At 34.1% G+C, this 14,598-nt stretch overlaps 2 protein-coding genes across 9 annotated transcripts; one reads left to right on the top strand and one right to left on the bottom strand.

Moving 5' to 3' along the window:
* Positions 1 to 4,102: 4,102 nt before the first annotated feature.
* Positions 4,103 to 9,639, top strand: LOC137806607 (ubiquitin-conjugating enzyme E2 2). 4 transcript variants are annotated; one of them, XM_068606815.2, is made up of 6 exons: positions 4,103 to 4,378; positions 5,107 to 5,240; positions 5,365 to 5,390; positions 6,120 to 6,209; positions 8,010 to 8,098; positions 9,354 to 9,639. In XM_068606815.2, exons 2-6 carry the CDS (start codon positions 5,116 to 5,118, stop codon positions 9,480 to 9,482), a joined length of 459 nt encoding a protein of 152 aa, XP_068462916.1. In that variant the 5' UTR covers positions 4,103 to 4,378; positions 5,107 to 5,115; the 3' UTR covers positions 9,483 to 9,639. The 4 variants fall into 4 exon arrangements, with proteins under 4 accessions (XP_068462916.1, XP_068462917.1, XP_068462918.1 ...); XM_068606816.2 differs by having other exon boundaries at positions 4,103 to 4,529; XM_068606817.2 differs by lacking the exon at positions 6,120 to 6,209 and having other exon boundaries at positions 4,109 to 4,378.
* Positions 9,640 to 10,294: 655 nt separating this feature from the next.
* Positions 10,295 to 14,073, bottom strand: LOC137806606 (putative LRR receptor-like serine/threonine-protein kinase At1g14390). Of its 5 annotated transcripts, none has more exons than XM_068606813.2 (7): positions 12,287 to 14,073; positions 12,019 to 12,152; positions 11,665 to 11,908; positions 11,392 to 11,585; positions 11,258 to 11,298; positions 11,062 to 11,173; positions 10,295 to 10,689 (listed from the first exon to the last, which is right to left on the bottom strand). In XM_068606813.2, the coding sequence occupies exons 1-7, from the start codon at positions 13,536 to 13,538 to the stop codon at positions 10,456 to 10,458; spliced, it is 2,211 nt and encodes a 736-aa protein (XP_068462914.1). In that variant the 5' UTR covers positions 13,539 to 14,073; the 3' UTR covers positions 10,295 to 10,455. The 5 variants fall into 5 exon arrangements, 4 of the variants coding, with proteins under 4 accessions (XP_068462914.1, XP_068462915.1, XP_090156460.1 ...); XM_068606814.2 differs by having other exon boundaries at positions 12,293 to 14,067; XM_090300334.1 differs by having other exon boundaries at positions 12,019 to 12,186; positions 12,287 to 12,420.
* Between the last annotated feature and the right edge of the window lie 525 nt (positions 14,074 to 14,598).

Raw genomic sequence — 14,598 nt, 5'->3', positions numbered from 1 at the left:
TAATAGAGTGTCTTGCCTCATGTATTGGACACATTCAAATTGAATGAAGTAAAGAAACTATGTGTGAGGATTTTTGTGAGTCTGAGTACTTCATTTATCTGGGTCTTATCTTGAGTGTAGTGCACTTCAAGTGGCGGCTTTGTACCACTTATCTTGGTGACTCCCACTCTCTAAGTGGCGTGATACCATCTCCATATCCATAAGCTTTCTTTAATCTTTTCATCTTTTCCTTTTATTCCTTGCGCCTTTTCCTTTTATCTTTATGTTCTTGTTTATGTCTTTACCATTTGGTCATCTTCATTCATTCTTTGCTTCAATTTTTCTTTATTTCCACACCATTGCATCATCCACACCATATATTTGTGTTTTTCTATTTGCCCTCTAGAAGTGAACCTTCACACTTACCACTTGGTTAAGTTCGTGTCCAGTGGGGATCTTCTTTGAGTTCTCACCTTAAATTGCTAATCTCAAAAAGCATAAACAAAATAGTAACCTATAAAAGTGTGCAATCCTAAAATCAACTCACATCACCTCTTGAGGTCCACAAGTATTCTTACACCTCTTGAGATCACCAAGTATTCTCCACCTTTTCAGGTACACCAGTATTCTACACCTCTGCACATACACTCATATTTTTACCCCTCTACAGGTTACCAAGTATTCTCTACCTATCTAGGAAACCAATCCTAATCTCCCCCTAAGATTAAGACCTCTTAATAATGAGAAAACCTATTTATTGAGAGAACAATGAAAACTCACAAGATATACTTCATAGTGTGAAAGATTTACAATGGTTTAGCTCACAACCTAATCTCACATATTCACTCTATAGAACAATATGTAACTGTATAACACTATTCTAATCATACAATTACGAAACATATTTATGTACTCTTAGAAAACTTGTATATCAATTTGTACACTTTGTTGTTGTGTTCTTCATCTTCAAGGTCTTTATATAGTCTTGAGAAATGTGATTGTTGAAGCATTATGTTCTTCACTCTTCAACATAGTCGTTACACGCTCAATATAGAAACAATTGCTTCTGATTTGATCTTTGCATGTCTTGAACGTGTAAGGAATTTCAAATACTTTCTTTATCTTCTTCTAATATGAACATTGAGGATTTAATCTTCATTAATCAAATATTTGCTCAAATCTAGCACATTGTTTTTCTTCTTCATTCCGCTAGACGCTTGAAATGGAAACTTCTAATCTAATGCATTATGTGTGCTCTTCAATCATTAAAAACATTTCAAAATGCTTCTATAACTGTATTTGATTTGAAAGTTAAAACTTGAATCAATTATGCACTTGGATATTATCTTTCCAATTATATTCATCATCTTCCATGTGATGCTCAATATGGAAATATTGGCTTTGATGAAATATGTGTGTCTTTAACATGTATTTGCTCTTCAAACAACTTTCTTTATGTGTATGAACTTTGTCCATTGAGGTTTGAATATCTCTGGACTTGGATCTTTTCATTTTTCATTGTTCATATCCTTCTTCGTATCAGGCGCTCAAATAAGAAAGTTCTTATATAAACCTTTGATGCGTCATATCACTTGTATATGCTTTAATTCTTTTGTCTCTTTGTATATCTTTGTTTGTAACCGCTTGATATTACTTTGATATTTATCTGCACAATCTCGCTTCTCAGCTTCATCTCTTTTTTATCAGACGCTGAAAATGGAAGCTTTAGCTCTCTACTCTACTCGTGTCTTTATTTCCTTTGATAATTTATAAGAACAATATTATTATCAATGAACATTATAATTAACAATTTAAATAACGGGTATCACTAAAACAATATCTTTATAATATCTTCGAATTATCGAGACTTTCTTTTTTAAGATATTTTATTCTATGATTTTGAAATATGAAATAAAACTTGATAACCTTAAAACAGTGTTATAAAACATTCTAAGAATGTAAAAGCTTAATATGGACACTTCCGTGACGCAGTGGTTCATTTGACGAGTAGAAGATACTTGTATAGTTGATATGTGCAATCTTCAGTGTTCCTATGATGATTTTTAAGTAAGTGCTTTGATATCGTCTACCTTGTGATATCCAAAGAGTTCGTCTAATAAGATCTTTTGATGAGTTCATGAGGACTAGGATCGTTTGATAAGATCTTCTTAACTACTTTGTCTGATCCATTCAAAAGGGATCGTCTGACATAGTTTCTCGATATCATCTGACTCGTTTCTTGATATTGTCTTACACGTCTTTTTACTGTAATTGTGTGTCATTGGTTCATCTAACAATATTTTACTCTTGTATCGTCTGATGTGTTAACATTAGCGGGTCTTACTTATCTTCTCTTATGTTTTTGTCTAATATTATACTGCATATGAGTGAGCTTTGTTATACCATAACACATCTTATAATGTTTGTTATCATAAAAGCACATAGAGAATCATATAATGAAATCGTCTGATGGATATTAGATTGTTGAAACTCAAACCTTGTTGACTCAAAGAACCCGAAATTCATTACTTTAAGGGACACAATTAATCTGTGAGAAAACCCCTCCCAAAATCCAGCATCTGGTCTCGCTAGGAAAAACGCCATGAATGATTAAGGACGTCTTCAATACCGGGAATTGGTGCATAAGAAATTGGATAATCTAGTGGGGCTTTTCCCTTACTCTGTCGGTGCTTACATTGTCTCTTTGAAGATGGAGACGTCATTCCTACAAAACTGAGACGATTTTTTTGGAGGCAATCACTGAACATTTGCATACAATTTTATTATGACAACCAAAACAACCATATAATAAATAAATAAATAAAGCCACATATTGGTTGGAATATATTATATTTAAATTAAAAGGAACTTTCAATTCATTCCATAAATAATATTACAGATCCAATAACAAAACACAATTTTTGCATAATTAAATACAAAAACAATGTAGATAGTTCAGGGAGTCTCAGTCATTATTTTAACGAGCTTTCTCATTCGTCACTCGAGAGACATGTCAAAGAGTTGTTTTCCACATTAGGGTGAGCAGACAAGAAGTCATAACAGTTATCCAAGATATAGTCATCCTGTATGTTCATCTACACAAACATTTCCTAGATATCAAATTCAGAGTACTGAAAAGCTGAAATGTGACAAAGTGTGTTCACGAAATATTTCATTAGGTTCTTCTTCTGCAACTCCATGCCGTCGGTTGTATTGCAGATTTTCTTTCGCAGCATGAGTCACTCATTGTGATGACATGGTTGATAGCTCCGATGAGATGACTTGTCGCTCAACAATATTTAGAGTAAAAAACTTTGACTGAGTGATTTCCTGAGTGTTCAAAATTCTCTGAGTCTTATCTTGCTAGATGCTTCAAGTGACGAATCTCTTTATCACTTATCTTCATCTCTTCAAGGTACTCAAATGCTCACAAACTCAAGATCAAGCTCAACAACTCCTTTCACACATTCTTCACCCATATTTAACACCATCAATGTTCTCACCTATACCCCTGAGCCACACAACACAATCAAACTCGCCAAGAATCTACACTATTCATTTGCATGCATGACAACCAACTTTTTGTGCAAGAATCTCACTATGCACTTGTGCAAGGAGTCACGATTTTGAATATAAAATAACCAAGGGTACAAATGTAAAATATTAATTTCTACTGTCTTTCCTCTCTTTTCTTCATGCATCAACGAGGAACTGATTTTGGAGAATGTACGCCTTTTCGCGATCACCATTCACTTTAAATCACTGGATACAAACGACGTGCATCATCAGAAATTTGTTTAGGTAAATAGTAATCATCTGGATCCAAAAATGCGTAAGAGTTATTTAAGTCTAGTTAATTACATAAAAATACTTTCTTACTAAAATTCAAAATAGTAATACTTTTTTAATTATATTTTTATTACACATTATTCATAATTAAATGTAATGAATATTTATCTTTAAATTTTTTTATTTTTTACCTTATTATCCGTATATATTTTATGTTTTTAAATTGATAAATGAATACAAATAATTTTTTTGGTTTTCAATAGTTGGTGATATTTTGAAGGTAGTGTAAGTGAGTGTGTATGCATAATAAGGTCTCATGGGTTGTTGGGAGTTTGTAGCAAGTTGCCAAGAAAAGCAGACATCACCACAAAGAGAGAGAAAGGGAGCGCATTTGGGATTGGGACCGCTCAGCTGACTGACCATTCTATAAAATCAAAATAATTGGAACAAAAGATTCTCTCTCTCTCTCTCATAGGAACCATTTCCTTCAAAATTCTCTATTCCCATTCTTTCTCTTCCTTTTCTGGGTTCTCCTCAATCCATTCAAAGCTTCAATCTTTTCTTTTCCTCTGCCCCCTGCACCTCCCCTCAAACCCTTCTTCACTCACAAGTCAGACCCCTTTCTTCCTCTCCTTTCTCTCCTTTTTCTGATTTCTCCTAAAAATCCGTTTTTCCTTTTTTGTGTATGCTTTTTTTCTGAAATTAATTCATACCCAGATTGTTAATTACTTTGGAATTTGTTTCAAAGAACCCCTTGTCTGGTGGGTAGCTTCTTGCTTGTTAAAATTTCTTTTGGTGTATGTTGTGGGTGAAGTGAAGAAATCGATCTGGGATATCTGATAAGGATATCGCTTTTGCAATTGTGTAAATAAAGTTTCTTTGGTGTTTAGAGACCTTTGATTTCTGTTTTTTTTGGTTTTGTTTTGGGCTTTTTAAGATGATCATATCCTCACTTCGTTATTCAGTTTGCTGGTGAAATGGTTTTTTTTTTCAACTCATTGATGCATGCCCTTAGGACTGTCTTATGAGTTCAGATAAACTCCTGGTATTAGGTTGTTAAATTTTGATTGTTTTTTGAAAGTTCTGGATTTTACTCAAAGTATTAGTCGCTTTATAATTGTTAAGCTCTGAGAATGTAAAATCAGCTCTAGTGTTCTCCTTATTTGCATTTTCTGAGCCCTTGATGTACTTTCTGGATATTATAAAATATTTTGTTGTTTTTCTAATCTTGTCATTCACTCGGTCTCCCTTTCTTTCTCTTAATATTTTTTTACCTCTGTATATAAACATGTCAATGGCTGATTGCTATTGTTTGAATTGTGCTTGATTGAGATATAGGTGGTGAAGATGTCGACTCCGGCGAGGAAGAGACTGATGAGGGATTTTAAAAGATTGCAACAAGATCCTCCTGCTGGCATCAGTGGGGCTCCCCAAGACAATAATATTATGCTTTGGAATGCTGTTATATTTGGGTGTGTAGTAGATTACAAATCCTTGATATTTTGTTTTCTTGAGTGTGTTTCTCTTTTCTTTGTCGTTTTGGAGATTTAATGTATAGTAAATATCTAATTGTGCTCATCTGTTTCTTTTTTCCAGACCAGATGACACCCCTTGGGATGGAGGTACAATTATTTTCTACCTTGTGTGTAACCGAGACTTTGTATTTAATTTGAATGTCTCCACATGTTATAATAATTTTGTCTGAGTTTCTAGTCTGTCTTTAACTGTTTGGAGATAGCATCTGTCCTGCTAAGCATTGTTATGATCAACATTGAATGTAGAGGATCAACCGGTTTTCATTAAAAATTATACAGATATGATTAACAAAACATATACATATACATTAAAAAATAGTTGATAGAAATGAAAGTTAAAGTATTGAACTGCATATCCAGTTCTATTATATATATGTATATGTTTTGTTGCTGCAATATTATTTAATCAAATAGTTTTTTCTTCTTGATTTTAATATTTTTTGGAGATGGAAGTTGAAGTATTGAACTGTGCATCTGTATATGTATGTTTTGTTTCTGCAATATTATTTAGTCAAGTAAGTTTGTTTTTTATTTTATAGAGTGTCTGCTTTGTGTTCAATTTGTATTTTAGTAACTAGAAAGTAGAACTATTCAAATTACTATTCAAAGTGTCTAATATGATGTTATTATTTTTTTTGACTCATACAATCATGCGTTCAATTTGTTGGCATGTCACACAAGGTTTAGCTTTTGATGTATTTTAGGTGCATGAAGATAATGGTTTAAATTGCCATGTGTAATGGTAATTTAGTTGTCCCTCGGTACAGATTCTTCTTATTACTGGATGTTTATATGACTGTCATCCTTGTCTTTCAGGTACGTTTAAGTTGACACTTCAATTTACAGAAGATTATCCTAATAAGCCACCTACTGTGCGCTTTGTTTCTAGAATGTTTCATCCGAACAGTGAGTACAAAACTACCCAGCAATTTCATTTCAGTGTTAGAAACTTAGAATTAATAATGAAATATTTGTACAATCAATACAGAAGTGTTATTGTTAACTAAAAGCTTCAAACAGAAGTGGGAAGTTTTTTATTTATTTTAAATTTACATAATTCATGTAGCTTTTGGAAGTCATTATTGAAACAACTTCTGTGTTGATTTTATCTACCTGGAAGCTGTTTTAAAGAATACTATGCCTAAAATATGAAGCATTAATTGTTTTATACTTTCAGTTCAGGCTTGAAACTCTCCTTCTGTTAAGGACAGTGAATGCATTTCCCCCTTTGATTTAGTTTGTCTTTTTGGTTATGGCATCATGTAATGCTATCGCTGGTTGAAAAGAAAACTTTTACATTCCAGATATTTATATGCTTGCTAAACATTTTTGTAGGAAAATCAAAATTTGTCTATATAGGATGAAGCTGTGTTCTCATATATCTGTTGTCTCTTTCATGCACAAGCTGGTTTTGGTATTGGTATGATTAAAATAGAAATCTTGAAAATTCTTACATGTGTTAATCTGTCAGGATATTCTTAACTTCCCAAGGATTTGATATTGTTCCGTGTTATCAAATGGTGGTTATGGCAGTGCCATAAAGGTATGGTATGGAGGTTTTGCCATCTCGCCATCTGCCATATGCTATTTTGAAGGATATAATGTCTTCTGCCATGGTGCCTGCCATGGACATGGGGTGCTGTGGCAGTTCATGTTGCTTGATATCAGCTTTTTCCTTTGTTTTTCATTTTTCAAAAACATGATTTTGGGCTTGGCCCCTTTTTTAAATAACCCCTAGCATTAAGATTGGAGAGAATGAGCCATCTTTTAGGAATGAGAACTTCCTTCATGGAGCGTGAACCCTATGCTGTGAAGGCATTAGAGAATGAGTCTTCTCCATCGTTGAGTCTCCTTTGAGTTGTCTATAGCAATAACTTACTCCTGCAACCTGAACCGGAGCGGTGACATAAGCTCTGATGACCTAAATATTGAAATCAAGCTTTTTTTTTCCGTTTGTGTTTTCTTGTTCATTCTATTTTTTCTTCCTTTCTTTCTTTGCCATTTGTTTTTGTCTCTTCTCCTCTTTTCACATGTTCATTTTCATCTTGTTGCTGCTCTGTTTTATCGATCTCTGTTTGTGTTTTTCAAAATTTCAGAACCAATTATTTATTTATTGTTCTTATGTTTGCTTAGAGAACATTGTTCCCAATTTTTTCCACTTAAAGGATAATGCAAGCATCCAAAAACAAAAAGCAATGCATCCTAAAGCTACTAAATGAAATATTAGTGTTTTTATGAGTTATGTTTAAGACATTATCTGATGACAATCATGAGAATTTTATAAATGTTATAAAATTAGTTTCTCATTACACTTTTTAATATATTTTTTCATTTTGTAGTTTTTTTTGTGTGTATAATTTATATAAGAATTTTGTCTGTCATGACTTTCCACCATATGCCGCTCTGTCATCTGCGATATTTATGTGGCAGATTTTTGGCTTATTGCCATAGCCTGTTATCTGCTATTGATAACATTGATATTGTATAATAACCTCAGATTTTTTTTCAGCGAATTGATCATTGAATTGTATCTTGTTAACAATTTAATGTGTTGATCTTACAGAAACGTGATCAAGTGGTGAATATTTCATTTGTTTTAAAAGCATTTTCTATTGTAATTTAAATTTGATCAGAACACCATTTTGTATCTTTGCACACTAATAACTTTCAATCTAGTTCTAAGCCCCTCTTAATTGACAATTATAGTTTATGCGGATGGAAGTATATGCTTGGACATTTTGCAAAATCAGTGGAGTCCGATCTATGATGTAGCTGCAATTCTTACCTCAATCCAGGTAATTGCGATTCATTTAATATTTCAGAATTGCATTGAGACCATACATGCTAAAAGTGTTTTGACTGCACCCTGTCCATGATTTATTTAGAATACATTTGATATTAGTGTTTTGGGTATATTATAGGAAAAGGGGTTGTGTTATGCCTTCATAGCCAATGGAAAACTTGTTGAAACCCCAAACATGGATCAATCATGATGCATTATGTGTGCTAGTGCTTGCCCATTATTTGCAAGTAATGCACTGTGTTAAATGAGCTACTACGTTGGCTCCAAAATATTGTGTTAAATGAGCAAGGGCCCTCACATTTTTCTTGACAAATGTGGGTATTTGAGATATTAGTACTTGGACAGGAAAGTATTTGGAGGTAGTAGGCACCGTGATTTGAAAAAAATTTAACAGTGTCTTCAAGAAAGCGAATGATTTTCTGAAGAGATAAGGGGCTAGATGGGAGGAAAGAGGATAGAAAGAAGTGGTGTATTATTGTGTGTAAGAACTGATAAAAGAATGTGGTGGGTGTAAAATAGTTTGGCAACAGAATCTATGAATCTAATCTGTTAAATTAATGGATGTATTGTTTCCACAGATAGAATCAGAAGTGCTTTTGTAAGAAAAGTTTTGGGAAGATTTGGTAAGGTTGGTTCAAGGCTTTCTACAAGAAATTATTCTCATAGGCTGGGATCTGAGTGGATATGATGGGTTGTAAATATTAACTGCATTTTTGCTTGAATCGGGGCAATACATCAATTTTAACAAGGAACAAGGAAAATGCTTTGGAGGTAAAATGAGAGATTCCCATATGACAAGTTTCTGTGGGAACCCTCATATCAAACTCCAATTTTGTGGAGTTAAGACTTAAATCCAAATGTTAAGAGATGTACTGGAAAAATCAAAGTTATATATTAATGTCAGCCATTTCAATTATTACCCCCACTTGTGATCTGTTTGGCAAGGCACTTGCATAGTATACTTGCAAATAACCTACCAATTAAACGCAAGCCCCCACATTGTTGATACTTTGTGGTCCCACAAATTTAGTTTCTAATACTCTTTCTCTTATTCGGTGAAATTCAAGTAAGTCCCCACTAATTATGTAGGTTGAATTCCCTAATTAGTGGGATTCACATAAATTTCATCTAATGAGAGAGTGAGTTGAAAAGAGTGTTACTTCCAAACCCAGATACATTGTGTTAGATTATTTGTGTATTGCTCTGGATTCTTGTTATTTTCCACTAAAGTGGCTTTCTTGTTGCAGTCATTGCTGTGTGATCCAAATCCTAATTCTCCTGCAAATTCTGAAGCTGCTCGGATGTTCAGTGAGAACAAGCGTGAGTACAACAGAAGAGTTCGTGAGATTGTTGAGCAGAGTTGGACTGCTGATTAAATCATCATAGATAAAGATAGGGTCTCTGTGGCGATCAAAAGGTTGTCGAAAATGATATGATTGAATAACCAAGACTTCATAAAGGACCATTATGATTTTCTAGTCCTTGACTATGTGTTTGCTCAAACTGAGTTAATATTCCACCTTATTTACTCCATCCTGTGCTTCATTTATGTCTTTGTCACAACTTTATTTCGTTACCAATAAGCATAATGCTCCTTATCCTTAGAACACCCAAGGAAGCATCCGTACACGCCGTTAAAAGTATGGTGCAAACTCATTAAAGAGTCGACTACTATTTGAGGACCACTATTTTATGGGGATGAGTTTCTACAGGCATGAAAGAAAGAATCATTCCAAGGCAGTGAAGATAAAAATAGTTAAAAGGATTAATGATTTAATTTTAAAAATTTAGAAGTGATTTTAAGTTTGAGTTGTGAGAGTATTAAATAATTGGAGTGTCTATGAATTTTTATTAGGAATTTAAATTTTTTATCAAGAATTAAATTTTAAGTTTAACTAAGATTTATATTCGATTATATATTATGAAATCGTTTATATATTATTATGAAATGTTGTTCTTTATAGTTGATGTGAGGTTCAGTGTCAAATTGTGTGAAAAGTATATATTAATGGTCAGTCTTTATTATCTTTATCTGTCATGTGAGATTTCCAGCAGTTTTTAAAAATTGTGTAAGTTATAAAAAAAGATTAATACTACGGTGAAATGAACTATATATAGAGTTGTGCTCGTGATGTAAATCCTGTCGAAATCATAGAAGAAAGGAAATGATATTTTGATAAGACCGTAATTCAATTTTGGAAGGACTTTAATAACAATAAAAGTATGGAAAAATGCAGGCGAAACAGTGTTTTTGGGCCTAAGAGAAGAAATTACATATTTACATCACCATTTATTCATTATGATAATGAACTTATGAAATGTAAACAAACATTTTTATTGACAAGTGGTTTAGAATTTTGTGCTGAGGTTTCCGCTGCTGGTCCATGACTCTTGAACTTGCATTGAGTATTGTAAATTCCAAAGAACATCCTCTATTGAAGGACGCTGGCTAGAAACCTTGGAGAGACAGTTGATGGTAATCTGAACTGCAGTCTTCATTGATTCATATGCATAAGTTCCCCGCAGTGAAGGATCAATTACACTTTTAAGAACTGATGTTGCTTCTGATGAACCATTCTCCAGCTGAGCATAATATAGAGACAGTTAACGCTAAGAAAAATAATATTACTTGATTTGGTTACCACACATCTTTGGTATTCGGTGGGGTTTGGAACAAACTTTGTAGGTTGTGAGCATTGTATTTGTCGTTACACAGCTTAAGAAACATTTTATCACATCAATTTCCATTACAAATTTACCTTATTATATTGTATAGTTACACCTATACATCTATTATTAGTACATTTGTTTCTTGAGGATATTATTGAAAAAAAAGTAATCAGTATATTCTTAATATTCCAGTGACGTAATTTGAGGCAGAAAACATTCCAAAAGTGACAATTAAAACGAGAGGCAGGGATATATGACTAAGAACGAAAAAGTTTTAATGCATACCTCATCCTTCATCTCCTCTATTTCACTTGGTGAAGCAATTTGTTTGCCAGTGATAACTTCAAGAAGAATAACACCCAGCTGATAGATATCTTCTTTTTCTGCATTATTTGTGCTGCACATGGGTTTAACAACAAATTATAATTGGGATATAACTGTGGAATAGAAGAGATGAAAAAAATTGTAAAAGGAGAAATACCTGCCAATATGATTGGTGGCAGTGTGTTCATTATGTGCACTCTGAAAATTGATCCATGCAAGTTAGATTTATAGATTCAATTCTATTGTACAATATTAATGAGAGAATGATCAAATTATGTAGCCTGTCTAAACCTTGGATGGCAATGGAATGCTGTATCTACTGACTTTTGTATTGAGACTATCATCCAACAGAATGTTCTGAATCTTTAAATTGTTGCCATATATGCCAGGAGCAACTCCTGTGTGTAAGAACTGGACTCCTCTTGCAATGCCTATGCTCATTGCCATTCTTTGTGGCCATTTCAGCATTTCCCTCTTCCTCCCATCTGTTGAACGAAGACTCAAGTTATTCTACATTTTTGCGGCATTCATATATTTCATTACCATTTCTTTCTATGTGAATACCTGCAAGTTGATCCCTCAATGACACATTTGAGATGTGCTCAAATACGATGAAGACTGTGCTTGTTGGTAGGGGATGATCCTGTTCAGTAATGATACAGTGTCCTAGAACACTGACCATATGCCTGTGCCTCAAATTGGATAATACCTCTATTTGCTGCGTGATGCTGTGGGGGAGACCTTTCTGCCTTATTTTAATACAATTAACTAGGACCACTGAACCATCTCTGAGCCAACCTTTATATAGCTGTATGAACATGATAGTAAATGCATGTCACTACCCCTTGTACTTGTGGGTTCCATCTCATTATAAAACTCAAGATGTGAATCCATAAACATTATAGAAAAATATCTTACCTGTCCCTGTGATCCCTCTTCTATTAAATTTGATGGGTCAAAGTTATTTGTTGAATCTTCAATTTCCTCTGATGTGAAAATACGGTATGGTGGCAGTCCAAGTGTAGCTTGCTTCATTGCCTGAGGAATATGTCCTACTCCCGCGGGAGAAACCAGATTAATGCATCACTTAAATGAAGCAAGCGAATTTTAAAGAAGACTTTAGATTTTTATGATATCATATAGAATCAATTAACACTGATAGAAAAGAACATAATTGTCGCCTTACTTGTACCATTTGGTCTTGGAGATGCAGTGGCAGAATATTTATTTGCAACAGATTTGTCCATTTTATGATTTGATCTTTCTCCATTGGACTTTCTAAAGATGAACACAATTAGAAAAACCAGAAGTCCAGCAATTACTACAGCTCCTCCAATTATTCCAATCACTAGGCCTAGTTTGGCACCCGACTTTGATTCATTCTGCAGCTTTTTAGCTGGAGGCTTAACAGCCAAAGCTCCCTCTCTCTTGCAAAAAGAAGAGGGATGTTGTTGATTATTTAACCTTTTGGTTGACAAACAATTTCCAGAATACAGTACTGTGGCCTTTGAAGACATTGAGCCAAGGCAGGCTGGCAATTTTCCTACCAGAAGGTTATGTGAGATATCCACAAATGTTAGTGAAGAACTGCATGCCATATTCACTGAGAGGTTCCCACTTAGATGGTTTGAGGCCAAGTTTAGGGAATGAAGGGAAGACATAGACATCAAAAAGGACGGGATGTTTCCAAAAAAGTCATTGGAAGAGACATCAAATACCTGAAGTTTGTCAAAGTTCACAATTTGTGGAGGAATATGAGATCTCAGTGAATTACTTCTCAAGATAATAGTGACAAGATTCTTTCCGACTGAAGGGAATTCTGGACCCAGTTTGTTACCTCCCAAGTTGAGCTCTTCAAGAGAAGTTAAACTTTGGAGATCAGGGACACTTCCATTGAAGAGATTATTAGCCAAAACAAGACTCCTTAGATTCATCATTGAGGATATAGATGATGGAATTTCCCCATAAATTAAATTTGAGCTAATGTTTAGCATTTCCAAAGACAAAAACCTGTTGATTTTGGATGGTAAAGGGCCCCACAAACCCAAGGACACTAAGGACAACACCTTCAAATTTGAAAGCTTTGTCATGACAGTGAAGAAAGAATCGATGGAGAATTTTCCTGAAAGTGTTTGAAGGGAAGTCCAGGAACCTGCCTTGGGGGTGTGTGAAGATGGGGAGGTCTTGTTTCCAATGATTGTTAGTTCTGTCACATGACCATTTGAGCAAACTATCTTGAGGGAAGAAGAGGGAGGGAGGAAGCACAAGTTGGTCCATCTTGTCCAACCTTGAAGAGCTTGAGGATATTCAAGAAGCTTCTGAACTTGGAATAGAATTCTATTCTCACTTGGTGATAGCTGAGCAACCGAGGAAGGAGTAACCAGAACAAGAATGATTGCAGGAAACAGGTAAGGGAAACAAGCCCTCAGGTTCTTCATCTTATGAGGCTAAAATATTTGTACTAAGATAGAGACTGGTTAATCACACACAGCACACTCTACTGCAGAGTTCAGTGTTGAAAAAAATGAATTAACATACAACAGTTGAATTTCTCAAAAGATGGTATTGGCATGAGTTTCACTGAGTAGAGCTACACAAAACAGAATAATCCACCATGGTCTTTCTTGGCTTTGGTTTTTTAGTTTTTTCTTACTTTCCAGTTGTCCAAAATCTAATAATTTGCAAAGAAAGTCTTTAAGCAGAAAAAAGTATTTGTCATGGGATAATGATTGCAGGAAAAAAGTTTTTTGATGGGAATTATGGGAATAAAGAATTTTTCAGTAATGTGGAGCAGGTGGTAGGACAATGGGGGAGAGGAGCCAAGTTTGTAAAATGGATCTGAAATGAGATCTGAAAAGAAAGAGATTTCAAAATGGTGAGTGAAGCCACCAAGAAAGTCACCACTAGTTTAGTTTAGTTTAGTAAAGGAGCTTTTATGAGAGATGTCACATGGAAGTGTGCAAAGACAATAAAAAGGAAATTCTGATGAAAGCATTGTAGTATTAAATAGCCACTTGGTTTGTTGGCTGCTACATGTCCCGAGAAATCCAACCTCTCAAAGTCAACACAATGCTGCTCAAATCAACGTTGCAAACTGCACAAACTTTGGTGCTCACCATTTTATTATGGACCTGCATGTACGTTTCCTCAAGTCAAGAATTGTTCATTTAATAAACCACGCGCCATGGCACGTGATTGCACTGAAGGATAGGTGTAGCCTCTTTTATTTTATCCAAATTTAACTCATGTTCCTGCATTATCCAATTATCAACTCTAAGATAAGGTTATTAAATTAAGTGTAAAGTTATCTGATAAAAATTATTTCTACAATATTTATTTCTCTAACTATTAGGTGAACTCATAAATTATATAGTTTTACATGAGATTATAGTAATTAAGTTTAAAATTAAAATATATATAATTGCATTAAATATTTACATCAACAATTTTATTGTCTTCAAACTGTATTTTTCAGCTTAAACATAATTTTCTCAGTGA

Source organism: Phaseolus vulgaris, chromosome 3, assembly GCF_051622355.1.
Source record: "Phaseolus vulgaris cultivar YP4 chromosome 3, ASM5162235v1, whole genome shotgun sequence".
Lineage (NCBI taxonomy): Eukaryota > Viridiplantae > Streptophyta > Magnoliopsida > Fabales > Fabaceae > Phaseolus > Phaseolus vulgaris.
Note: the sequence above shows the minus strand (reverse complement) of the source record. Positions and strands in the feature narration are given on the sequence as shown.